The sequence below is a fragment of the Diabrotica virgifera genome, chromosome 5 (genome assembly GCF_917563875.1).
Source record: "Diabrotica virgifera virgifera chromosome 5, PGI_DIABVI_V3a".
NCBI lineage: Eukaryota > Metazoa > Arthropoda > Insecta > Coleoptera > Chrysomelidae > Diabrotica > Diabrotica virgifera.
Window position 1 is genome coordinate 75,743,227 of NC_065447.1, and position 26,472 is coordinate 75,769,698.

General features: G+C 32.4%; 1 protein-coding gene across 3 annotated transcripts in view; it reads left to right on the plus strand.

Moving 5' to 3' along the window:
- The window catches only part of LOC114326685 (F-box/WD repeat-containing protein 1A), a 321,344-nt gene that overhangs the window by 222,063 nt on the left and 72,809 nt on the right, over positions 1-26,472 (plus strand). For all 3 annotated transcript variants that reach the window (XM_028275095.2, XM_050650155.1, XM_028275096.2), the window contains exon 2: positions 4,991-5,219. In XM_028275095.2, coding sequence (XP_028130896.1) covers positions 4,991-5,219 — 229 coding nt within the window. The remainder of the gene's footprint in view (positions 1-4,990; positions 5,220-26,472) is intronic.

The window sequence follows — 26,472 nt, forward strand, 5'->3', positions numbered from 1 at the left end:
CGTTTAGCATAATTAGAGCCGCTTCTTTGATTTTTCTCTTTTTACTATCTGTTTCTTTCAGGACTATACTTGAATCTCTCCACTGAACTCTATGTTCATTATCCCATGCGTGTTGACATATTTGAGATCTATCAAAATCTCTATTTTTAATATAAGATTGATGTTCACTTATTCTAACGTTTAATGGTCTTGATGTTTCACCTATATAAAACTGTTCGCATTCACAAGGTATTTTATAAATACAATTCTTTGTCCTTTCTTGTTCATTGTTAGGTTTAGTCTTAGATAGAATAGATCTCAATGTGTTGTTTGTTTTGAATGTTGTTGAAATGTTGAATTTATTTCCTATTGTTTTAAGTTTCTCGGATAGTCCTTTTATGTATGGTATTGATATTTTCCTCGTATTATTTCTTGTAAATGTTGTAGGATCCCGTTCTATGTTGTTCTGTTCCATTCGATCCAATCTTGACAATTCCTTATTTATAAACGATAAAGGATAATCATTTTTTAACAAAACAGATGTTAAGAATTGTTTTTCTTCTAAAAATGAATTTTCGTTAGAACAAGTAATTTTGGCTCTATCATATAAGGATTTTATGATTCCCTTTTTAACGCTGATGTTGTGATTTGATTTGTAATTGAGATATCTGTTGGTATGTGTTGGTTTTCTATACACTTGTGTCTCATATCCAGTATCCTTCTTTGAGACTAAAACATCGAGGAAAGGCAGGGTGTTATTATATTCCTTTTCCATTGTAAATTTTATTGTCTCTTCTTGATCGTTTATAATATTCAGGAATGTATCCAACAATTCTGATCTATGAGGCCATATTGAAAACACATCATCTACATATCTCCACCATACAGTGGGTTTTAAATTTTGTTTAGAAATGATATTAGTTTCGAAATCCTCCATAAATATATTAGCCAATAATGGAGATAAAGAGGAGCCCATTGCTAGACCAAAATTTTGTTTATAAAATTCATTATTTAGTTGAAAATAGGTATTATTAGTACATAATGTCAATAACTCCATTATAGCTGATACATTTAGTTTTGTCCTATTTGTCAATGTATCATCATTCTCTAATTTCGTTTTGATTATGTTTAAAGTTTTATCTAATGGCACATTTGTAAATAAACTGTTTATGTCAAAACTTACTAAAGTATTATTTGGATTAAACTCAATAGTTGATAATTTGTTTAAAAAATGTTTTGTATTTTTTATAAATGTGTCATCATTATTAGCAAATGGTTTTATAATGTTTAATAAAAATTTGGATAGTTCACTACAAGGAGAACTGATGGTACTACAAATGGGTCTAAGTGGTATGTTCGCTTTATGAATTTTCGGCACTCCATAAAAATGTGGTGACTTACTGTAATGAGGTGTCATTAATTTTCTTTGATAGTATGTTAGATCATTTTTAAATTTGAATAAAGTTCTATAGATTTTGTTTTCCAGTGTTTTCGTTGGATCCTTCGTTAATTTGGTATAAGGTCCATTTGTAATTAGATCTGTAATTTTGTCCTCATATTGTATTTTATTCATTATTACAGTTGCATTGCCTTTATCCGCTGGTAGGATTGTTATGGAGTCATCATTTCTTAAAGTTTTTAAAGCTTTCATTTCCTCTTTGCTGATGTTCTGTTCAATTTGATTAGACTTTTCCAATTCAAGTTTACATAGTACCCTATATTGTTCTTTTTCGTGAGTTGGTAGACACTGGGATATTTTCTCCACTGAGCTGATTATGTCTAATTTTGGAATAGATGGATGAGTAACAGCATAGTTTAAACCTTTTGACAATACCAAATTTTCCGTTGCATTTAAATGTCTATTTGATAGATTGACAACTGTCGCTAATATGTCATTATTTCTATTTAGGTTATCAAAAGTATGTAGACTATTTTGTTCTAAAAGATTATTAAATTTATTTAAATGTATATTTCTTTGTTTCTGATATGAATTTTCATAAATTATTTGTAAACTAAAAATAATTCGATCAAAATCAGAATTTGATATCATTCCTAAAAGCAAATCTTCAATACTTACGATGTCTTGTTCGATAAAAAATAAATTTGACCTGTGAAATTGCAACCTTTCCCGGATCATCGACAAACTGGCTCTATGTAGAATATTTTGGAGTCTTCTGCTTGAGTATGCTGGCCGTAACCTCAAGCCCTTTGGTATTATGTTGTTATTTCTACATCTTCTTAAGAATTTTATTGAATTTTGACAATGTGCCAGTTTCTCGTAGAAGGTTTCCAATTTCCTAAAATTTTGACACACGATAGGCCCATACCGGTTTCTTAATGTTGTTCTGAAGCTATTTCCTTGTGGCATTTTTATGATTAATTATTTATATGGGAAATAAGCCACAATTAAAATGAAAAAAATAATTTTATTAACGTTTCGACGCCCAAATCGGGTGCCGTTGTCAAAATACAAAATACTACTAATGGAAACAAAAATGTTGTTGCTTAGTAAAAAAAAATTCTTCTAATAATTTATTTAATTTGACTCATTTATATCGGCAATTCAGATACATATGATACATTTTAAAGTAGAAGACTTTAAAATGATATTGCCAATATTTATGAGTTGCGTTCCTGGGACGACTTTACTGAAAGATAGTTCATTCGATTACATGAAATCAACCCCAACTCAAGAATATCCGTCACAAAAAAAAATCATAGCATGTGATCTGTCTTTAAAAAGACAACCACATGCAACGGTGACATTAAAATTCTAGTGTTAGAGATCTCATAGTAAATCACGAGGGAAAACCAGGAAAAACCTCGTGATACTATCCCGACATCGTAAGTATTTGGTCTTACATTTAAATTACTCTCAAAATTAATACCAAATTCTGACTTTACTATAATTTTGTTTAAATTATAAATAATATCAATAATATATGGATATATAAGTAATACTAAAATATAAAATATGCACTAACTCGACTATTGACTTATTAATTGTGGTATTTTCTTTCTATTGACTTCCTCTTTCAGTATGGGTATCCACATCCTACTGCATTCCACCGAGGAATTTGCGACACAATTGGTTTCAATATAAATGAGTCAAATTAAATAAATTATTAGAAGAATTTTTTTTACTAAGCAACAACATTTTTGTTTCCATTAGTAGTATTTTGTATTTTGACAACGGCACCCGATTTGGGCGTCGAAACGTTAATAAAATTATTTTTTTCATTTTAATTGTGGCTTATTTCCCATATAAATAATTAATCGTTTGATTTTCCATATGCACATATGGCTCACGTTCAAATCTGCAGCAAGTTGCTTTCGTGAACAACCTTCTACGAGTTTGGCAATTAATCTTGTGTTTTGCGCGTAGTTCAAATGCATTCTAGGCATTTTGGACGCGTTTAATAGCTTTTTATTTTAGCTTTAATAGTGCTTGACATTTTTGACAAGCACTTTGACATTTATCAAATCCGAACGACACTGAGATTTTACAGTACATATTATAGTATGATACAATTGATCCAAAAAATGGCATAACCCAGACATCCAAAGTGAAAGTTGTTCTCCAACACCAAATTGTTCATAATGTTCAGGAAAAGTCACACCATTTTGAGCGTCGGGTTTGGGGGAGAGGTGGGGAAGAAATCGGTAACTTCGTAGTTTTTTACGTATTTCGTCAATACTTCTAAAACTATGCGGTTTAGCATGAACAACCTTCTATACAAAAATGTTTTACATTAAACTTGAAATAAAAAAAGTCCTATGCATATTCCTTCTAAAATGAACGGTTCCAAAGTTACGGAGGTAGTATAGTATAATTGGTCCAAAAAAAGGTCTAACCCAGACATCCAAAGTAAAAGTTTTTCTCCAACACCAAATTGTTCTGTATCGTCCACATATTGTTCAGTAAAAAGTTACACCATTTTGAGCGTCCGGTTTGAGGGGGAGATGGGTGAGAAGTCGATAAATTAGTAGTTTTTTTACGTTTTTCGTCAATATTTCCAAAACTATGCTTTAGCGTAAACAATGTTCTATACAAAAATAGTCTACATAAAATTTAAAATAAAAAGGGTCCTATACATAATTGTTATAAAATCAACGGTTCCAGAGTTACGGAGGGTGAAAAGTGGAGGTTTTCGATACTTTTTATATCTGTTGGGCAATTTATAATATTATTACTGATAAAAGAAATTTTCTTTAACAGGATTGTGTTTTGTAAATAAAATTTGCTATTTAACACAATTCTGTTAAAGAAAATTTCTTTCATCAGTAATAATATTATAAATTGCCCAAGAACTATCGTAAAAGTTTGGAACCGTTCATTTTAGAAGGATTATGCATAGGGCCTTTTTTATTTCAAATTTAATGTAGAACATTTTTGTATAGAATGTTGTTCATGCTAAACCGCATAGTTTTAGAAATATTGACGAAATACGTAAAAAACCACGAATTGACCTATTTCTCCCCCCCCCCCCAAACCCAACCCGACGCTCAAAATGGTGTGACTTTTTTCTTAACATTATGTGGACCATATAGAACAATTTGGTGTTGGAGGATAACTTTCACTTTGGATGTCTGGGTTTGGGTCTAGTTATACCATACTAATATAACAATGTAAAAATGAAGATGTAAACTAGTCAAATGTACATATTTATAAATTGACTTTTAATTGAAGTCTATTAAAATATATGACAGTTTAGTAATGTCACTTTTTTTAAAGTTTCCTAAACTTTTTCGATTTATGTAGTTGCATTTTTATATCCTTACAGAGTATTCATAAATTTAATAAGTACACCGTACTACATTATATTTCATACATTTCATTTATTCTTATTTGTTGGGCTTTTTGTCGAAATCAATAAAAACATTTCCAGGATTTTTTTATACATTATTTTGTTTCATTTGATATAGCAAACTATAATGTGCTTATTACTAAAGAACTTATTGTCTACTGTTATTCCTAAATTGTTTTTTCAACTTAGCTTTTTTGTTTCAGTATCCAATGACAATTTTGCCACCATATGATACAGCTCGAAAGAAAGAACCTTCGGCAACATTCAACACGGAGAGAGAAGCATGTCTGAAATACTTTGAGAAATGGAGCGAAACAGACCAGGTGGAATTTGTGGAGAATCTGCTGGCCAGGATGTGCCACTATCAACATGGTCATATAAACTCCTATCTCAAGCCCATGTTGCAGAGGGATTTTATTTCTCTATTGCCAAGTAAGTAATACGTAACATAAAATGGCCGGATGTTATCAAATGAATACATTTTTAAACGGTTCTTAGTATTTTTGAGGTGATAGGTTCAACTTAATTTAAAGATAATGTGTTAGATTACATGAAATGAATTTTAAATAGTCTTTGTGGGAGTAATAATGATAGCAAGTGATTTACTGGTGATATTTAATAATTCTATAATACAATACTACCTATTATCATCACCAAGGCCTTTCATTCGTGATTGGAATGTTTGCCACTCTTACTTATTGCTCTCTGATTCGCTTATTGCGGTGTATCACTCCGCATTCTCCATTCTTTATGTATGTATGTCATAAAGTTGTACGACTTACAATTTTCCTCCACTCATTTCGATCCATGCATAGGTTCCCTCCAGTTGCTCACTTTCAATATTTGGATATTTCCTTTGGCCTTTCAGTTTCTGGCATCCATCTTGTGACCTTAATCAGTAGCTCGTTTTTCCTTCTCTCTATTTCTCACAGATATCTCAGTCTCTGAGCTGTAATAAATCTAACTATATTTTTTCCCTTTATTATGTCTCTTATTTCATGGTCATTCTTCTTCTCAGTTCTCCATTTTCCATTCTTGATCCCAAAGTTAATCATTCGTAGATAAATAAAGTAATAATATAAACGATAAAGAAGAAAGAGACAAAAACATGTACCATGGGAAGAGAATATAACACACTACCTTTCCTCGATGTTTTAGTCTCAAAGAAGGATACTGGATATGAGACTCAGGAGCTATTCCAGGTCAAATCAACACACTTTGAATTAATTTTTTTCCTGACCTATTTAGATTTTGTTAAAATTTAGAGTACTCCTAGTGGATGATTAGATGAAGAAAAATACAAAATGTTAAATTTTTATCTCAAGCCGTTTCCGAAATCTGGTTATGTAAAGTTGTCCAAAAAAATCCAAAACATCGCGACTATACTTTATTGGAATGGTTGTAGAAGCTGTCCTAATTGAGCTAGAATGCTGGGAGAGGTGTCATTTTGCAGCATTTTTAAAGCTCTTTACAGTGATATATACAGCATGATGTTACGTCAAAAATCGCGTTACGTAATACTTGAACGCTCCCTTAAGTTTTTTTCCAAAAAGTACATAATTTAAAATTTTCATCATATTCCTACAAATACATAGTACTGTTGTTAATAACATATAAAAATTTTATCATGGGATGGTGATGGGTTCAACATAAAAAAAAAAAGTTTTACACATACAGTATAGTGCAAATGAAAGGAATAAATTCGTAATGTCGCAAGCTGGGAAAAATCCCGAAACAGGTCGATTTTTATTTTTAAATTGTAAATTTTTGACATATATAAATATATATCATACTAGTGACGTCATCGATCTGGGCGTGATGACGTATTCGATGATTTTTTAAATGAGACTAGGTGTCGTGTGCTAGCTCATTTGAAAGGTTATTTAAGTCTCTGTTCAGTAATTAATAAACAATAATATAATTATTTATACAGGGTGGCAAAAAAAAGTTTTTTTTGTTAAATTAATTGACAAAAAAAGAAGACGGTATGTAATTTATTTAATTTAAAATAGATTTACTGTTGCCAGAAACAGATAAATTACATACATTCTTGTTTTTTGTAAATTAACTTAATTAAAAAAAAAATTTGCCACCCTGTACAAATATTTATTGTTTATATTACTGAACAGAGTATTAAATAACCTTTCAAATGAGCTAACACACGACCTATAGCCTCATTTAAAAAAATCATCGATTACGTCATCACGCCCAGATGGATGACGTCACTAGTATGATATATATCGTCGTTGCCAAGTCAAAAGCTGCTTTTATAGAATTTTACAGGAGACAGATAAAACCTAAACGTTCATTTGAAGGTCGTTAATTATTTCTGCTATGTGCATGAAGAAATCCACATAGCAGTGTATGACGGGCGGGCGTTATATAAATATTTTTCTTCTACGTGGATGAGGACTCCACATAGCATGTTTATTGCGATACCCGCTCACATAACATATTTTTCAAACTTGGATATTACAGCAATTATATGAATTACCATATAACTGTATTTATAGGACGGTGACCAACGTAAAAATCTGTTAAACAATACAGATATCTCCTTTTGTGAAAAAGTCCCACTTAGCAGCTTTTGACTTGGCAACGACGATATGCCAAAAAATTACAATTTAAATATAAAAATCGACCTGTTTCGGGATTTTTCCTTAAAGTCGCCAGCTTGCGACATTACGAATTTATTCCTTTCATTTGCATCATGCTGTATGTGTAAAATTATTTTTTTTATGTTGAACCCATCACCATCCCATGATAAAAGTTTTATATGTTATTAACAACAGTATTATTAGTCGAGGAAATGAAGCATTTTGGCTCGCAATTTTTTCGTCCAGCATGGATTTACTTGAAATTCCCACAAAAGGTAGGAAATAGTCCAAGGATCATTTTCTATATCATGCTGCTGTACGCTAAAACCTTGGGGGTAGTTGCCACCCCATCTCGGGGGTGAGTATTTTTAATTACATTTTAACCATGTAAATCGATGTAAAACCTAATTTTAAGAAAAAAAATGTTTTTTACATTTTCTTCGTAAAACTAATATTTTTCGAGTTATTCGTGGTTGAAAGTAACAGTTTTTCGACGGAAAAATCGACATTTTTAGAGGGTTTTTTGAGAATAACTCGAAAAATATGCATTTAATCAAAAAACTGTAGATATCAAAATTGTATCTTTTAGTAACACAAACGAAACTGTTTTTCTATAATATTTTTATGACCAATACAAACCTAGATACGGCATGTTAAAAGTTAGCTTTTTCGTCAAATGCATAGTTTGAAATAATCAAAGCCAAATAACAGGAAAACTTTGCATTTTTCCAGGAAAACTTACATGATGTTTTTTCAAGCATACAATAAGATCTTTCAAAAAAAATATTAAAAAGATTCTAGCATAAAAATTGAGCAACTTATGATAAAAAAAATGTCGGTACCTGTTTTTCTCTACGAAAATAACAGTGAAAACAACCCCATAACTACCCTTGTAACTAAAAATTGGTCTTCGCATTTCTGTAATTCCTTTTATATTTATATTATCAATACACCCAAGAAGTTTGACCTATTTAAAAGGCCTAATTTTAGAAAAATTGGAGTTTAAAGAAAAATTGATTTTTTGCCATTTTGCATTTTTTATCATTATCTTCAAAATATCTCCGAAAATACTGGAGATACAAAAAAAAATGATGAACTACTAAATTGTAGCTTTTTTAATAGCTAAAATTTTCTTATGCCTAGATTTTCATTACAGTGAACAGTTAACGAGATATAGCTGTTTAAAACATCTATTTACGAGCAAATATCCCCTTATTCGAGCCCTTTAAACCCACCTCAATTAAAAATTAAGGGATCTTACGGAATTTAATTTACACAGTCTTATTACTCTTTAAAAATCCTACAAAACTATTATTGAAAAAACTTTGTATCGCCAAAAATGAAGGAGCTATGTTTATAAAACTAATTTTTTTTTTCGAAAAATTCGAATAGTCCCCTTATAGAGCATTTTCAATGTACCTATATAATACCACAGAGCCGGTTCGTATACTGGATGACTAAAAAACTATTTGTATGTGTATTTTTATATATTTGTAAATTCGTATTTTTGTGTAAATAAATGTTTTTGTAATTCTTTAATTCTACTTTTTTTTCTGTATAGATCTATTAAATTGTCTACTTATAAAAATTGCAATGTTATTAAGGGTGGTTTTTAAGGGTTGAAATATTATGATATTATATCCAGAGCATAAAACGAATCATTATTTAACCAGTCAAAACCAAATATTACCTATATTAAAGTTTACAATGTTTTTATATAATTTTTGAAAATAAGGGTAGTTTACACCCCTAAAAATAATCAACGCCCTTGAGCATGATATAGAATATGAAGTACAGGGTAAGATGATCCTAAACCCAAATTTTTATGTAAATTGGTGCAAGCCGAAATTATTCTTTTAGGATAAGTAAACTTTTGATATATAGCTCCACCAAGGGTTGTTTTAAGGGTTGAAATATTATGGTAGTATATCTTAAAGCACAAAACAATCATTATAAACCTAATAAGAACCAAATGTTGACAATATTAAAGTTTAAAATGTTATTTTGTAATTTTTTACAATTAGGGGTGGTTTTCACCCTTAAAACGTCAAAAGCGTACAACGACTCAATATAGAAAATGAACTAGAGGGTGAAGTGAGCCTAATCCCAAATTTTTGTACAAATCGATGCTGGACGAAAAAATTGCGAGGTTTTGCCATTTTTCCAGCTTCATTTCCTCGACTATATGCATTTGTAGGAATATTATGAAAATTTTGAATTATGTAGTTTTTGGAAAAAAACTTAACCAAATTATATTTTTTTTTTGTTTGAGAAAAACTTGTTGACACCTCTCCCATCATCCATCTTCCAATAAAGTATGGTCGCGGTCTTTTGGATTTATTTGGAAAACTTTACATAACAATATTTCGGAAACGACTTGAGATAAAAATTTAAAATTTTGTATGAGTATTCCAAATTATAACCAAATCTGAAGAGGGGTGGAAATTAGGTGTGTTGAGTTGATATAGAATGACCCTCAGGTGTATAGAAAATCAACACACGCCAACATATATCTAAATTACAAATCAAATCAAACATTAATCTAATCAAGCTCCACGTTTCTTTGGATTCCGGCTTTGTTCTGCTCTCTTCTCTTCGTGTTTTCATAAAACCCAACAGTTCTTGTATAGGTTGTACATTCTTCGGATATTGTCCTTACAGCTCTATCACCTCAGCAATATTTAAAGTTAAGGCTTAGCACATACTGGGTCTGTTAAAAAAAAATATGCAAAAAACTACTAAAAAATGGAAAAATATTTAATTATGGTAGAAACTCTTGACACGTTGTAGTAACATCTTTAGTCGAGAATAATTTTTAATTGCATATTGGAAATGAAAGAAGAAGAATTTACTGAGTTGCATTTTTCATCTAATTTTATTGAATTGTAAATTTTTTATACATCCCACGATTTTGTATTTAAGTGATTATAGTGTACATCCATTCAATATTATTTTTTTTAAGATATTAAAAAAACACAAGTCATTTTTACAATGATTAACACTGATCGTATCATGCAACTGTTTAATTAATAATCCTTTAACACCTACAACGTTTTTCCAAATTTGCAGCTCTGATGATGAATAGGTTATTAATTTTTTTTATTATAACAGTTCGAAACTTAAGACATCCATTTACCGTTCTATGGCATATATTCGCCACATTTATTATCAGGCCAGTAAATGACCGCTTTGGACTTTTGGAGTGTAATTTTCCTAGTCACGACGGATTTGCTTCAAAAACTTGGATTTAGGCTCCTGTTATCCTCTACTTTACTTTTGGACTTAACCCGAGGGTTGTTTTACTTGGGTGAAAAAACAAACGTTCAAAATAACGAAAATCGATAAATTGACTACTAGTTCAGAGAAATAAGGAGAAAAAAATATCCTGTTGGTGACACAACCCCCTCCAGCCCGAAACCAATTTTTTTGAGTAGTATGGACATCTATAATAATAACATAATATGTTTCCTGCAGCCGATTTTGATGATATAAAATGAAGATCAAAAACGGTAAATTTTCGCTTTTTTCGTCTATTACCAAACAGTTAAGCATTTTAAACAAATTTGAGAGTAAGAAACTCATAAATCGTATAAAAAACTTCAATATGGCGTTCGCTGAATATGTCTATCCTTATTGGTTGCTTAGAAAATTGCAAAATAAATCATAAATTTTGAGTTTTTATAAATATTCATAACTTATTTAAAAATTAACGTAGAACCTTCTTATTACACGGAATGTTGAGACTTCTTGTGCTTAAATCATATCCTAAATTTCAAATCAATTTGGTCAAATAGTTTAAAAGTTATTTAATTTGTTTATCCCAAATTAATTTTTTTTGCGCAACACTATAAGTCAGAAAATGATGAAGTTACAGTAATACTTTGGATAGTTTATGAAAGAAGAAGATTTGCACTATTAATTTAATTAAAAAAAATGACAAAAAATAATTCTAAATATCGCAAAATTATTTTGCAAGAACATGTGAATTAAAAAAAGGGGAGGGGGCTAACTTCGTCACTAATTGTCCTAGGACAATTATTTTTCTTTCTAAATGTGTATAAAAATTCAGTCTTTCTAAATATGAAAAAATAATTTTTCTACGGATAACGGTTAAAAAGTTATTCTAATTGTTTATAAGTAAGCAAAAAATCGACATGTTTTTGCAAAATAATTTTACACTGTTTAAAACTACTTGTTGTCATTTTTTTTTAATTAAGTTAATAGTATAAATGTTCTTCTTTCATAAACTGTCCGAAGTATTACTGCAGTGGTCGGCAAAGTGCGGCTCTAGAGCCACATGTGGCTCTTTGGCTCCTTAGTTGCGGCTCTGGCCCAAATATCCAAAAAATTTGGTATGAAAAACATTACCTACATCTTATTCTGATAAATTAGCTTTTATCAAACTTACAAACTTTAGCATTTGTCAAATATCCTTTTGATGCTACGATAACTGAGTTGAAATTGCCTCCTTTTGAAATTGGCATTAATAGCTTTAAATGGTATGGCGCTCTAAATTCGAACGTCTTTGTGTTGAATTGGAAATATTGGAGAAAAAAAAATGTTCACAACACAAGTGGTCTGCTTTGAATGACCTGGAGAAGGAAGACATGATCAATTTCAACGCTTGGATGTAGTATTCCTGATTCTTATGATCAGCTGAAAAAGCTCATGTTTGCTGTTCTTTCCTTTTTCGGTTCAACACATTATCAACATTTAAAAACATGGATTTTGCGCCAAAAATTTTGTAAAAAATAGTGTTGTAGGAAATAAAACCTTAAAAAACGAAAGAAAATTTCTACGATGATTAGTAACAAAGATATCGCCGAAAAAACACGTTTTAATTTTTTGGGGGGTTATGGATGGGGCTATAGGGGTTTAAAATTTTTTTTGGTCAAATACTTTTTGATGTAGAACATGTGGTTTTTTATTTTTGGAATATTGCTGGGAGCATTTTTCATTATCTTTACCGACTAGTAGACCCTTTAGTTTTATTTAGTGTAATAAAAGCAGATTTGGCTCCCAATTTTTTTTAAATTGTTGTAATGTTCATATTTGGCTCTTAGGCTAAAAAGTTTGCCGACCCCTGTATTACTCTAACCTCATAATTTTCTGACTTACAGTGTTGCAAAAAAATGAATTTGGGATATTCAAAGTAAATAACTTTTAAACTAGTTGACCAATTGCTTTGAAATTTAAAATATAATTTAAGCACAAGAAGTCTCAGCGTTCCGTGTAATAAAAAGGTTCTAACTTAATTTTTACAGAAGTTATGAACATTTATAAAATCTCAAAATTTATGACTTATTTTGCAATTTTCTAAGCAACAAGCTTTTTATATGATTTACGAGTTTCTTATTCTCAAATTTGTTTAGAATGCTTCACTTTTTAGTAATAGACGAAAAAAGCGAAAATTTACCGTTTTTTGATCTTCATTTGTTTATAACTATGTATATCATCAAAATCGTTTGCAGGAAACATATAGATTATTAATACAGATGTCCATACTATTCAAAAAATTTGGTTTCGGCCTGAAGGGGGATGTGTCACGAGAAAAATCTTATTTCTCTGGACTATAATTGAGGCTATCAGCGCAAAAGTGGTGTAACCCACATTTTTGCAAAATGCTGTTTTGGTGTAAAATACATTCGTTACATAATAATCTTCAATACAACAGTAGTGTAAGCCACCTTTTAATACCCATCAACGGATGGCGCTGAAAAAATCTGTTTTTGCACGGGTCATATTAAGCAAAACTATAGAGCAAGAGTGGTGTAACCTCGTTAAAGCAATCATGTACTCAGATCAGTGTGGGGGGCAAAATAGAAATATTGTTGGCAATGTTGTCATTGATTTGCCAGTATGTGGTTTCTAATCCGGAGTTCACTATTGAAGAAATAGATCATAAATTTTTGGTCAGTGGACACTCATACCTACCCTCTGACCAAGATTTTGGCCTAATAGAAAAAAAAAATAAAAAATTCTTTAAGGAAATATATGTACCATATAACTGGATTGAAGTAATTAAAACGGCTCGAAAAAAAATATTCAAAGTTATACAACTGACTGCAAGTGATTTTTTCTCTTCCAAATCACTAGAAAAAAATATAACTAATCGAAGAATTTCAGTTGGTAAAACCAAAGTGGAGTGGTTGAAAATTCAGTGGTTAAAATTCCATAAACTTCATCCATTTTCAATCTTCTACAAATACTCAAATAATGAAGAAGTTCTCTTTGAAGAAGTCAGTGTGAAGAAAAGGCAGTCGGAAACTGTAGTACAACTAGATGCTTTGGAAAAACCAACTATTGTTGAAAAAAATAAAAAAGACCTTTTTGAATTGTTACAGTTCATCCCGCCAGTACATCATACTTTCTATAATAGCCTTAATAGTTCCAACAGAGTCCAGGATGAAGTGTTTCATTATGACTCAGACGAAGAATTACCATAACTATGTACTATTTGCATTGTTTCCTAATAAAACTTGTTCTCATGTAGTGTAACCTGTTTATTATTTCACATGCAACCAAAATATGATACGTGCAGAAATGGTGTAACCCACATTTTTTTTCTAATTATTAGCTTAATTAACACAAAACTATACAGTTAGTGTAGATTCTAAAGTATTTTTTATAAATCAAAAACAAAACAAATAAAATAATGTTTACAAAAAAAATTAAATTAAAAATCAGTTTACCCAAATTTTAATTCCTTATTATCTCCTAAGTAAGTAGTCTGGGGTTACACCACTTTTGCGCTGATAGCCTCAATTATTCTAAGCAACTTTTGTCGTATAAAGTTTTTTCACTAAGTCAATACTTTGAGACTACGGCCACACAAGCGACAATTTACGACGATGTAAGAGCAGTAAAATGAAGCGCGAAAATGGGTCCCACGGTGAGTGTAGTGTAGTGGATGGCCAGACTGAGCTGTAAAATATCGCGCAGCAACATACCAACATAGGATAGGACCCATTTTTCGCGCTTCATGTTACTGCTCTTACAGCGCCGTAAATTGTTGCTTGTGTGGCCGTAGCCCTAGATTGGTGAGCGAAAAAAGAACAAGTTTTTATAAAAGTTTATAGCATCAAAACTAAGCAAGTTACGCTCAAAATAAAGTTGGCCCTTTTTTGTAAAAAAAATCGTGAATGTCGCTCTATAATTAGTATCCTAAATGAAATTTATCGTTACCTTTTTAAAATTTGATGTACCTACTCATGCACATAGGTACTGTAGATCATGCAATTATGTATAAAAATTGTCTATATATTTTTTCTCGCAAGAGTCACTGTTTCGAAGATATTATAAGAATTAAAATATATACAGTCGGAAAAATGAAAGATTACCCATGAACGATCACATCAATCACTTATTTTGTATTGGCTGTCTTTTTCTATAAAGAAACTTTCCACTCCACCTGTGAGGTAGCGTACTTGACGCGTTTTATTAACGTGATTTCCACGGTAGGTCTACTACACGTTATAGTGTGATTCTGTCTAATTCAATACTATTCATTAATAAGAAACGATACTGTTGGAAATTACGACAGCGGTGTGGATTCTAAGAAATTTGGGAGATTTGAGAAAATTATTTCTCTGATTCGTATTCATATAATACTTCAGAGTATTATCGGAATTTACAAAATTTCTGTAGTTTTCACTGGTCTACTTACAAAAAAAAAACTCATAACAAAAACACAAGTATGTACTATCTCTATGCCCGAACTTTTACCTTAACAATTTTTTTCGTATCTCTTACGACAAATGAGCTCTAGGTAGGTCTACTACACGTTATAGTGATTCTGTTTAATTCAATACTATTCATTAATAAGAAACGATACTGTTGGAAATTACGACAGCGGTGTGGATTCTAAGAAATTTGGGAGATTTGAGAAAATCATTTCTCTGATTCGTATTCATATAATACTTCAGAGTATTATCGGAATTTACAAAATTTCTGTAGTTTTCATTGGTCTACTTACAAAAAAAAAACTCATAACAAAAACACAAGTACTGTCTCTATGCCCAAACTTTTACCTTAACAATTTTTTTCGTATCTCTTACGACAAATGAGCTCTAGGTAGGTCTACTACACGTTGTAGTGATTCTGTTTAATTCAATACTATTCATTAATAAGAAACGATACTGTTGGAAATTACGACAACGGTGTGGATTCTAAGAAATTTGGGAGATTTGAGAAAATTATTTCTCTGATTCGTATTCATACATATAATACTTCCGAGTATTATCGGAATTTACAAAATTTCTGTAGTTTTCATTGGTGTACTTACAAAAAAAAACTCATAACAAAAACACAAGTACTGTCTCTATGCCCGAACTTTTACCTTAACAATTTTTTTCGTATCTCTTACGACAAATGAGCTCTAGGTAGGTCTTCTTCTTTTGCCCTTTAATTCGTCCAATTTTGAACAAAGGCTTCCCCCCAGTTTCCTCCATTCGCTTCTGTTTAGTGCTTTCTGTTTCCAGTGCGTTCCTCCGATCTTTTTAATGCCGTCTCCCCATCTCATCTGCGGTCGTCCTCTGGCTCTCTTTCCTGTCCATGGTCTCCATTGTTGTATCGTGGTATTCCACCTATTGTCCATTTGTCTAGCGTTATGACCTGCGAAGCTCCATTTTAGCCTAGCTACATGTTGTCCTGCGTCTTTGACTTTTGTTTTATTTCTTACCCAGTTGTTTTGCTTTTTGTCTGTTAATTTTACTCCTAACATTGCTCTCTCCATGGCACTTTGTGTCTTCATTATTTTATCCATGTTTGCTTTGGTCAAGGTCCATGTTTGGCATGCGTTTGTGAGAATTGGGAGTATGTACTGATCAAACACTCTTGTTTTAAGTATTGTTGTATTTTTTTATTCTTTAGGACCCATTTTAATTTCCCAAATCCTGCCCAGGCTAATATGACCCTTCCTTTTACCTCCGCTGTTTGGTTTTTCTTATTTATTTTTATTATCTGTCCCAAATATATATAATCATTAACCGCTTCTACAGTGGTGTCGTTTAGTATTACGTTTCTATTATCTTGTGTGTTTGTCATTGTTTTTGTTTTGGCAAAATTCATTTTTAGACCTATTTGTTCGGATTCATTTACTAGTTCGGTTAGCATGGTTTGTAGTTCTTCAAAACTTGATGCTATGACTACTACATCGTCTGCATATCTTAGGTGGTTTAGTTTCTTTCCATTTATGTTTATTCCCATGTTTGTCCATTCCATTGTTTTGAAAACATCTTCCAGTGCTAATGTGAATAGTTTAGGAGAAATAACATCTCCCTGTCGCACTCCTCTGTTAATTGGTATGGGTTTTGTGGTTTCTTCCAATTGTACTGTCATTGTTGCTTTCTTATATGTATTAGCAATCTGTATCTGGAATCTATTCTACAGTTGTTTATAGCTGTTTCTATTGCCCATATTTCCACGCTGTCAAATGCTTTTTCGTAGTTAACGAACGCTAAGTGCAGATCTATATGGTATTCGTTAGCTTTCTCTATTAGTGTCCTAATTATTAGAAGATGGTCAGTGGTGCTATAATATCCCTTTCGGAATCCTGCCTGCTCTACTGGTTGATATGAGTCCAATTTGTGTGTTAGCCTGTTGTTGATAATCCTAGGTAGGTCTACTACACGTTATAGTGTGATTCTGTTTAATTCAATACAATTCATTAATAAGAAACGATACTGTTGGAAATTACGAGGCTATAAAACTGCTTAGCCACACCATGAAAATATGGGAAAGAGTAATTGATAGACGGATACGTGAAGAGACCGAAATATCCGAGAATCAATTTGGCTTTATGCAGGGTAGATCAACAACAGATGCAATTTTCATTATAAGACAGTTGATGGAAAAATACAGGAGTAAAGAAACAAACGCTCATATGATATTCATTGATCTTGAGAAAGCATATGATAGAGTTCCTCGAGAGATTCTTTGGTGGGCACTCAATAAGAAAGGAGTCCCTGGTGAATATGTAAAGATTGTGAGGGATATGTATGAGGGAGTAACGACTAGTGTTAGAAACAGGTGTGGGAGAGACTGATAAATTTCATGTGAAAGTAGGATTGCATCAAGGTTCTGTGCTTAGTCCGTATTTATTCTCATTAGTTTTGGACCAAATAACAGCGAAAATACAGGGTAACATTCCATGGTGCTTAATGTATGCTGATGATGTCGTGTTAGTAGGAAATAGTGAAAGAGACTTAGAACAAAAACTGGAACAGTGGAGACAAGCTCTGGAGGAAAAAGGTTTAAAACTTAGTAGGACAAAAACAGAGTATTTGGAATGTTCATTTAAAGATGGAGCTACTACAAATAAAATGGTATCTTTGGATGGTGAAATGATTGTAAAAAGCAATAGTTTTAAGTACCTAGGATCGGTATTACAGAGTAATGGAGAAATAGATGGAGATGCATGCAGTAGAATTAGGGCTGGATGGATGAAGTGGAAAGAAGCGAGTGGTGTGTTGTGTGACAGAAAAATTCCAATGAAGCTGAAGGGAAAATTCTATAAAACAGCCATAAGACCAGCTATGATGTACGGAACTGAATGTTGGGCAGTGAAAAAGAAAGAGGAACAGCGAATGCATGTGGCGGAAATGAGAATGCTTAGATGGATGAGTGGAGTGACAAAGAAGGATAAAATTAGAAATGAGTATATTAGGGGAAGTCTAGGTGTGGCACCAATTGACGCCAAAATGAGAGAGCATAGGTTAAGATGGTTTGGTCATGTTCAACGTCGAGACGTTAACCACCCAATACGAAGAATAGCTGAAGTGCAGATTCCTGGAAGGAGTAGGAGAGGAAGACCAAAGAAGACCTGGGGGGAGACGATAAGGCAGGACATGCTGGTAAAGGGGATTAACATTGATATGGCCCAAGATAGAATTGTGTGGAGAAATGCAATTAGGGAAGCCGACCCCGCATAGGGATAAGGCAAAGAGAATGATGAAGAGAATGATGACTGTTGGAAATTACGACAGCGGTGTGGATTCTAAGAAATTTGGGAGATTTGAGAAAATTATTCCTCTGATTCGTATTCATATAATAATTCCGAGTATTATCGAAATTTACAAAATTTCTGTAGTTTTCATTGGTCTACTTCCAAAAAAAACTCATAACAAAAACACAAGTACGGTCTCTATGCACGAACTTTTACCTTAACAATTTTTTTCGTATCTCTTACGACAAATGAGCTCTAATGCCACACCCTGTATAGTCGATGTCATATTGTTGAGTAATTTAAAAAACCAAAGTATTGTACCCTCGGAGATCCGTGGAAAAAATTTACACCCAAAATAACAAAATTCAGTTTGGCAACACTGTGCGAATGACCCGTGTTGAGCTGCCCCCCCCCCCCCCACTTGCAAAAATTAAAAAACAAATAGCCCTGATTTATGAGCTATTTATGAGCTCTCATATTCCGCAAACTAAAAATTTTGAGCTCGTTCCACTGAGCAGGAATTTAATACCCTAGTGGGGGGGGGCTGCGTCAGCCCCCCCCCCACTACTTAAAAATAGGAATATTGAATCGGTTTTTGCGGCAGAATTACGAGCTATTTATGAGCTCTTGAAATTATATAGCTTCGATTTTTGAGCTCATCCCCTTCACCCCCAAACAACCCTTTAATTGATTTAACTTAAGAGAAAGATGCTGAGAAAACTTAAAATATATCGTATTGCGGATATAATTCCTATAGCTTATATACTCTAAGAATAAACTATTAAATCAAGGGCATTTCGATTATTGAGCTACAACCCCTTCGCAAGAAAACCACCCTATCTTCCCGGCTTAAGAGAAAGTTGTACTTAAAATGCGTTAAACTTATTATTTGGCGACTACATATCATTTAATAATTTATAAGCTTCCAAATTACGCGCATTTAGATCAGTAAATTGCAATTTATTTTGTATAGTGCAGTCACTGAAGGTAAAAATCAACGATTACCTTCAATTTCGGTGAACCTTCATCGATTTTCACGAAAATTGGTCAGTGGTTAGAGGATACGTCAAGAAACAAAGATGACATGGTACCACCTTGCGCCTTTACCCTGAGGGTGGATACCGCCCCTTCTCGGGGGTGAAAATTATTTTATAAAAAATAAAATTTATTATACAAAGTTAATAAAATAAGTCAATACTTTTTAAGTTATTAAAGATCAAAGATTTTAATTATTTGTGAAAAAAATGCATGTTTTGAAGAGGTTTTTTGTAAATCACTGAAAAACTGTAAGTTTTTTACAAAAAAGTTAATAGTAGTTTAATTCGTATAGCTTATATTCTAAGAATAAACTCTAAAATCACGCGCCTTTCGATTATTGAACTACAACCCCTTCGCAAGAAAACCATCCCTTATTCCCGGCTTAAGAGAGGGTTGTACTTAAAATAATTTAAATTAATTATTTGTCGACTATATATTGTTTAATAATTTATGAGCTCGCAAAATATACGCATCTCAATTATTGAATTGCCATTTTCTTTCTATAGTGCAGTCACTGAAGGTAAAAATCAACTATGACCTTCGATTTCGGTAAATCTCCATTCATTTTCACGAAAATTGGTGAGCGGATTTTGATACTATCAACTTTTTCTGGATCTTATTTTTGATGGGTATTTCTAAGTACTTTGACAAGTATTTAGTACCTAAGTGTTATAAAATGCATCTTTTTCCCGTTATTTAAGCTTGAACCCTTAGATTTGAACAGTCGCGGAAAAAAATATACATTTAATTACCAATAACTTACTTTAAATTAACATTAAAGGTTTTTCAAGTAAGCAATTTATTATATTTTTTATTAGCTTCAATTTTAGTGATGAAAACTTTTTTGTAAAAACTTACAGTTTTTGAGTAATTTATGAAAAATCGCTCTAAAGCATGCATTTTCTTTCCAAAAATTAAAATATTTGATCTTTAATAACTCAAAAAGTATTGATTTATTTTAATCACATTATATAACAAATTTTGCTTACAATTTGTCCCTCTCTCGATTTGTGGGGTTATTTTTAATAAAGTAATTTTCACTCCCGAGAAGGGGTGACATATACCCCAGGCTAAAACCCCAAGTTGTTATTGTCAATTCGTGAAAATAAATGGAAATTTACCGAAATCGAAGGTAATAGTTGATTTTTACCATCAGTGACTGCACTATAGAAAGAAAATGGCAATTCAATAATTGAGATGCGTATATTTTGCAAGCTAATAAATTATTAAACGATATGTAGTCGCCAAATAATCAATTTAAATTATTTTAAGAACAACTCTCTCTTAAGCCGGGAAAATGGGGTCTTTTTCTTGCGAAGGGGTTGTAGCTATATAATCGAAAGGTGCGTGATTTAAGAGTTTATTCTTAGAATATAAGCTATACGAATTAAACTACTATTAACTTTTTTGTAAAAACTTACAGTTTTTCAGTGATTTACAAAAAACATCTTTAAAACATGCATTCTTTTCACAAATAATTAAAATCTTTGATCTTTAATAACTTAAAAAGTATTGACTTATTTTATTAACTTTATATAATAAATTTTGCTTTTAATTTGTTCATTTATTGATTTGTGCAGTTATTTTTTATAAAATAATTTTCACCCCCGAGAAGGGGCGGTATCCACCCTCAGGGTAAAGGCGCAAGGTGGTACCATGTCACCTTTGTTTCTTGACGTATCCTCTAACCACTGACCAATTTTCGTGAAAATCGATGAAGGTTCACCGAACTTGAAGGTAATCGTTGATTTTTACCTTCAGTGACTGCACTATACAAAATAAATTGCAATTTACTGATCTAAATGCGCGTAATTTGGAAGCTTATAAATTATTAAATGATATGTAGTCGCCAAATAATTAGTTTAACGCATTTTAAATACAAATTTCTCTTAAGCCGGGAAGATAGGGTGGTTTTCTTGCGAAGGGGTTGTAGCTCAATAATCGAAATGCCCTTGATTTAATAGTTTATTCTTAGAGTATATAAGCTATAGGAATTATATCCGCAATACGATATATTTTAAGTTTTCTCAGCATCTTTCTCTTAAGTTAAATCAATTAAAGGGTTGTTTGGGGGTGAAGGGGATGAGCTCAAAAATCCAAACTATATAATTTCAAGAGCTCATAAATAGCTCGTAATTCTGCCGCAAAAACCGATTCAATATTCCTATTTTTAAGTAGTGGGGGGGCTGACTCAGCCCCCCCCCCCCCCACTAGGGTATTAAATTCCTGCTCAGTGGAACGAGCTCAAAATTTTTAGTTTGCGGAATATGAGAGCTCATAAATAGCTCATAAATCAAGGCTATTTGTTTTTTAATTTTTGCAAGTGGGGGGGGGGCAGCTCAACACGGGTGTGCGAATGTTGATAGTAACATATCCTTTAAGCACAACTATAATTTAGTCCAAACAAATTAATATATTTTTTTGCCAACAAAAATGAGATTTTTCAACCAAATAATGTTTCAAATATGATGTGCAAAATAATTTTTAATTGGGTTCTGCTAATGGGTTTGCTTTTTTTGTCATTAAAGTAAAAAAAAAACTAAATTTTACTCATTAAATCAATGCTGTCCGGTTATCGTCTTAATTATTTTAACTGTACTAATATCCGTTGAGTAATTCTGAATGATGAATAGGTCGTTAAAACATTTTATCTGTAGCGGCTTCTGGAATATCTTAAAAATATCGAATTTCATTAATAAAATGCGCATATTCCACCGATCTTCGCTTCGACAATACATAAAAAATATAATATTATTTGGTTCAAAGCTTTTAAAACGATTTTTTTATTTAGAAACCATATATAACCTTACAATATGACAACGATATGCTCAAATGATATCAAATTGGACATCTAATTGATAACGTGAAACGGATAAATAAACAATTTAAATAATTAATGACAAGGCGAGTGTAACTAGATTGCGAAACTATGATGCAAAAAATATTTTATTATTAGCAGTAAAATATTATTTTTTTATTACCATTATTTATTATATTTATTATTTTTTTGTAAGAAATGTAAATGTTTTTGAAGATATTCTTCTTTAGCGGCGAATCGATTGAGGGTAAAATTTGATTGATCCGCGCGCATGCGCACACCGACAGTATGGTATTAGTTGTTATACGGGCTCTGATTGGGTGTTGAAATTTTGAAATGATCTGTCAATAATTGTTCAATATGGAGGTTATCGGTAAACAAAAATATTGTATAATATTAGTTTTTATTGATGTGTGGACAGAAATAAAATCAAATTTATAATTATAGTGACTTTTTAGATAGTTTTGAAAAGCCGCAGGTACGTAATTCTAAATGTTTCAGTTGGAAATACCTAATAGTTTCAATACCTATCTATTTGGAAAATGTAAACAAAATAATGTAGTTACCTATTAGTAGGCAATGCTTTAATTTACATAATCTGATTACGAACAAACTTTCTACAAATCTTCATCTCATATCTCGTTTTCTTACTCTATATTTTGTTGTATTTTATTTCGACAAAAATCAAACTAATAATTTTATTAAATTCATATAAATTTATGGTGTAAACGTTTAGTTTGTGTATATTCCCACATGACGTATACGCGAATGTGGTGCAGTTTGAAATGCCGTCAACTTTCGTACGGCGCGGTAGACGTGAAGTGGGTTCAAGCCCCAAGCAAGTTATTTTTTTATTTTTTTTTTAAGATTTTATGATTAAAGTATATTATTATATACTTTTTGAAGATATTCTTCTTTTTTGAAAGTGGTAGATAAGAAAGTTAGTTTGATTTTTAAATAAAATAAGTACAAATAACCTTTTAAGTATATTTACTTCGTTTAAATTACCTATTATATAATAGAAGAATATCTTCTTACGTGCGTACAAAGTACACACACATTCTTTTTTAATTGATAATCATCGGTTGCATATTATAAACATAATATTTAACTTAAATATACCACAAGAAAACGGTTAAGGAAGCTTAATAAAACAAACCTGCGTCATCTGTGTTATCTGTCACAAAAACTGTTTTGACGTAAAGTGGTGTCAGTAAACAGATAAATTTTGAACTTTATGAAAAATACGATACGCATTTGACACGACATATTGAATGCCAAAAGAATGTTAGTATTATTGCATCTGAATTAAATCAGTCGTTTCAGAAACCCGACATGTCCAAAAAAGCAAAGTTGTGGAAAAAGACAAAAAACATCTCGGGTTTCCGGGTTTCTCTTGATACAGAAAAATTTTCTTCACTCTTAAGGTTCGTTTAGAATGTTAAATAGGGTTGGGTTTTTCTTGCAACATGTGACTCTGTAACTAAGGGTAGTAAAAATGAAACGAAAATCGATTTTTTTTTGGACATTTCGGGTTTCTGAAACCAGTGGCGGTTCGTGATTTTTACAATAGGGGAGGCTATACCTAACTGTAAAATATCTAGACAAAGGACCCCGCACAAACCTTATGGAAAATAGGTCCCAGTGGATTTCGTTCATACTTTGAGAAAATACTCTTTGAAGCATCCTGATCAAAAGTTCTCATGGGCACAACTCAATCGTATGAAGGATTTTCAAGATATAGAGGTCCAAACTCGGAAAATTATAAGATTTACGGGGTATTCCAATTCCGTGAGTTACTGGTTATTTGGCAACATGTAGAAGTTTGGATCAAGGAAAAGTACTAGTAGTCTAGGATTTTTTCCTGGCTATCCAATGGTGACCTTTACTTTGACCTTGACCTTCAACGGACGTCATCTTCTAGAGTTTTGAGGGTTTTAGGCATTAAATTTATATAAACAGATTACTCATGGGTTTTTGGGATCGCAAAACACGAATATGCCATCAGAATTGCCCTCCGGATGACGTGGTGGTCAGGGCCACTGCAAGAGGCGTCATCTTCTAGAGTTTCGATGGTTTTCGGCATTTAATTGATGCAAATGAATTACTGGAGGGTTTTTTGAGGTCGCTAACTACGAATATGCCACCAGAACCGACTCCCGGAGCACCTGGTTTCCAAGGTCAATGAAAGGGGCTCCTAGAGTTTCGAGGGTCTTTGGTACTACATTGATGCAAACGAATTAATTAGAGGTTTTTGCGGTTGCTGAACACGAATACGTGATCACATTGTGCCTTAGGCACAATGTGATTCGTGGGTCGGATCTGATAGTGTATGCATGTTCAGCAACCCCAAAAACCTAAGAGTAATCCATGTGATTCCTCCGAAACTCCAGAAGATAACCTGTCTTAGGCACCAGGTGCTGCTGTGTCTGTGCTGATCACGTATTCGTGTTCAGCAACCCGAAAAACCTATAACTAATCCGTTTGCATTAATGTAGTACCAAAGACCCTCGAAACTCCAGAATCCCCTTTCATTGACCTTGGAAATCAGGTGCTCCTGGAGTCGGTTCTGGTGGCATATTCGTGTATAGCGACCTCAAAAAACCATCCAGTAATACATTTGCATCAATTAAATGCCGAAAACCATCGAAACTCTAGAAGATGACGTCCAAACTTCTACATTTTGCCAAATAACCAGTAACTCACGGAACTGGAATACCCCGTAAATCTTATAATTTTCCGAATTTGGGCCTCTATATCTTGAAAATCCTTCATACGATTGAGTTGTGCCCATGAGACCTTTTTATCAGGATGCTCCAAAGAGTATTTTCCCAAAGTATGAACGAAATCCACTGGGACCTATTTTCCATAAGGTTTGTGCGGGGTCCTTTGCACTAGCGAAAAAAATCCGCCAAAAAAATCTAATTTAAGGCCCCATTTTTTTGACCATTTTTTATTTACATTTTATAATATCATAATTCATAATATCATATCATGTTAAAAATAGTTAGTTTAATTTTAAAAGTGTATTACCAAACTTTGTGTTGTTTATTTATTAACAATTCTATCTCTGTAAGTAGATATGCATATCAAAATAAATACAGATTTGAAGTTTTGCAGTCCATACAGGTTGAAGGTTCTCATTTTTTAAGATACTCAACTGATTTTTTTTAATTCTAAAAGTGGCCTACTGCAAATCCATAAACACGGTAAATTACCGCTATTTTGCTTTGCATGACAGATATGGGCCATTCCACGAACATACGCCTGTTTTGGATTACTTCGACAACGAATATTTTACTGTGCAACATAAGAAGTACGAAAGTAAATGGCGCTAATAATTATTCCAATAAACAACAATGTAATTTGCAATTTACTTTCGTTCTTCTTATTTTGCACAGTAAAATATTGGTTGTCGAAGTAATCCATAACAGGCGTATGTTCGTGGAATGGCCCATATCGGAAAAAGTTATTTGAACAAGTTGTTCCAAATATTATTCTCATCCCACATACCAAATTTCATCACAAAATTCGCACTTTTAGTTTTTTCATTATTTGTAGTCAGGATCCTAAAATCGGAGAGGAGGCTGCTGGCCGATCAGCCGCCCTTACCCAATCTCCGGGCAGCGTGTGCGTTAAGCGATAATGCAGCTCTAAGAAGACCGGGTCTCCTTAAACGCTGCTGGGCTGCGCGGAGCATTAGCAAGTGAGATATTCCATCCAGCAGCCTCCGCTCCAATTTTAGGATCCTGACTACAAAATAATGAAAAAACTAAAAGTGCGAATTTTGTGATTAAATTTGGTATGTGGGGTTAGAACATTATTTGGAACAACTTGTTCAAATAACTTTTTCCGATACCTCTAACGCGAAGCAAAATAGCAAAGTAAACAAAACAGTGTAGCATGTGTAAAAAATTTATGGGGAGGCTAAGCCTCTCTTGCCTCCTCTGACCAGCCGCCACTGTCTGAAACCACCCTGATGAAACAATCCTGATTCAACTATATTTCCAACAACATCCCGAAAGGAGGCAACCAGTCAAGAGAATTTTTAAAAACTTCACTTAACGCCAAATTGAGAAAAAAATAATTATTCCAAAGACAAGTGCTAGGATAATCTTAAGAAAACATAAATTTAGGCCTTATCTTACATCTATCGGACAAAAGTTATACCCAAAGAATTATTTGAGAAAGATACAATTTTACAATTTGCAGAATGGTAAATCTTCTTCTTCTCGGCTGGCTTTAATACAACTCGGGGTGACTCCTCGCCGTATCCACTATACTATA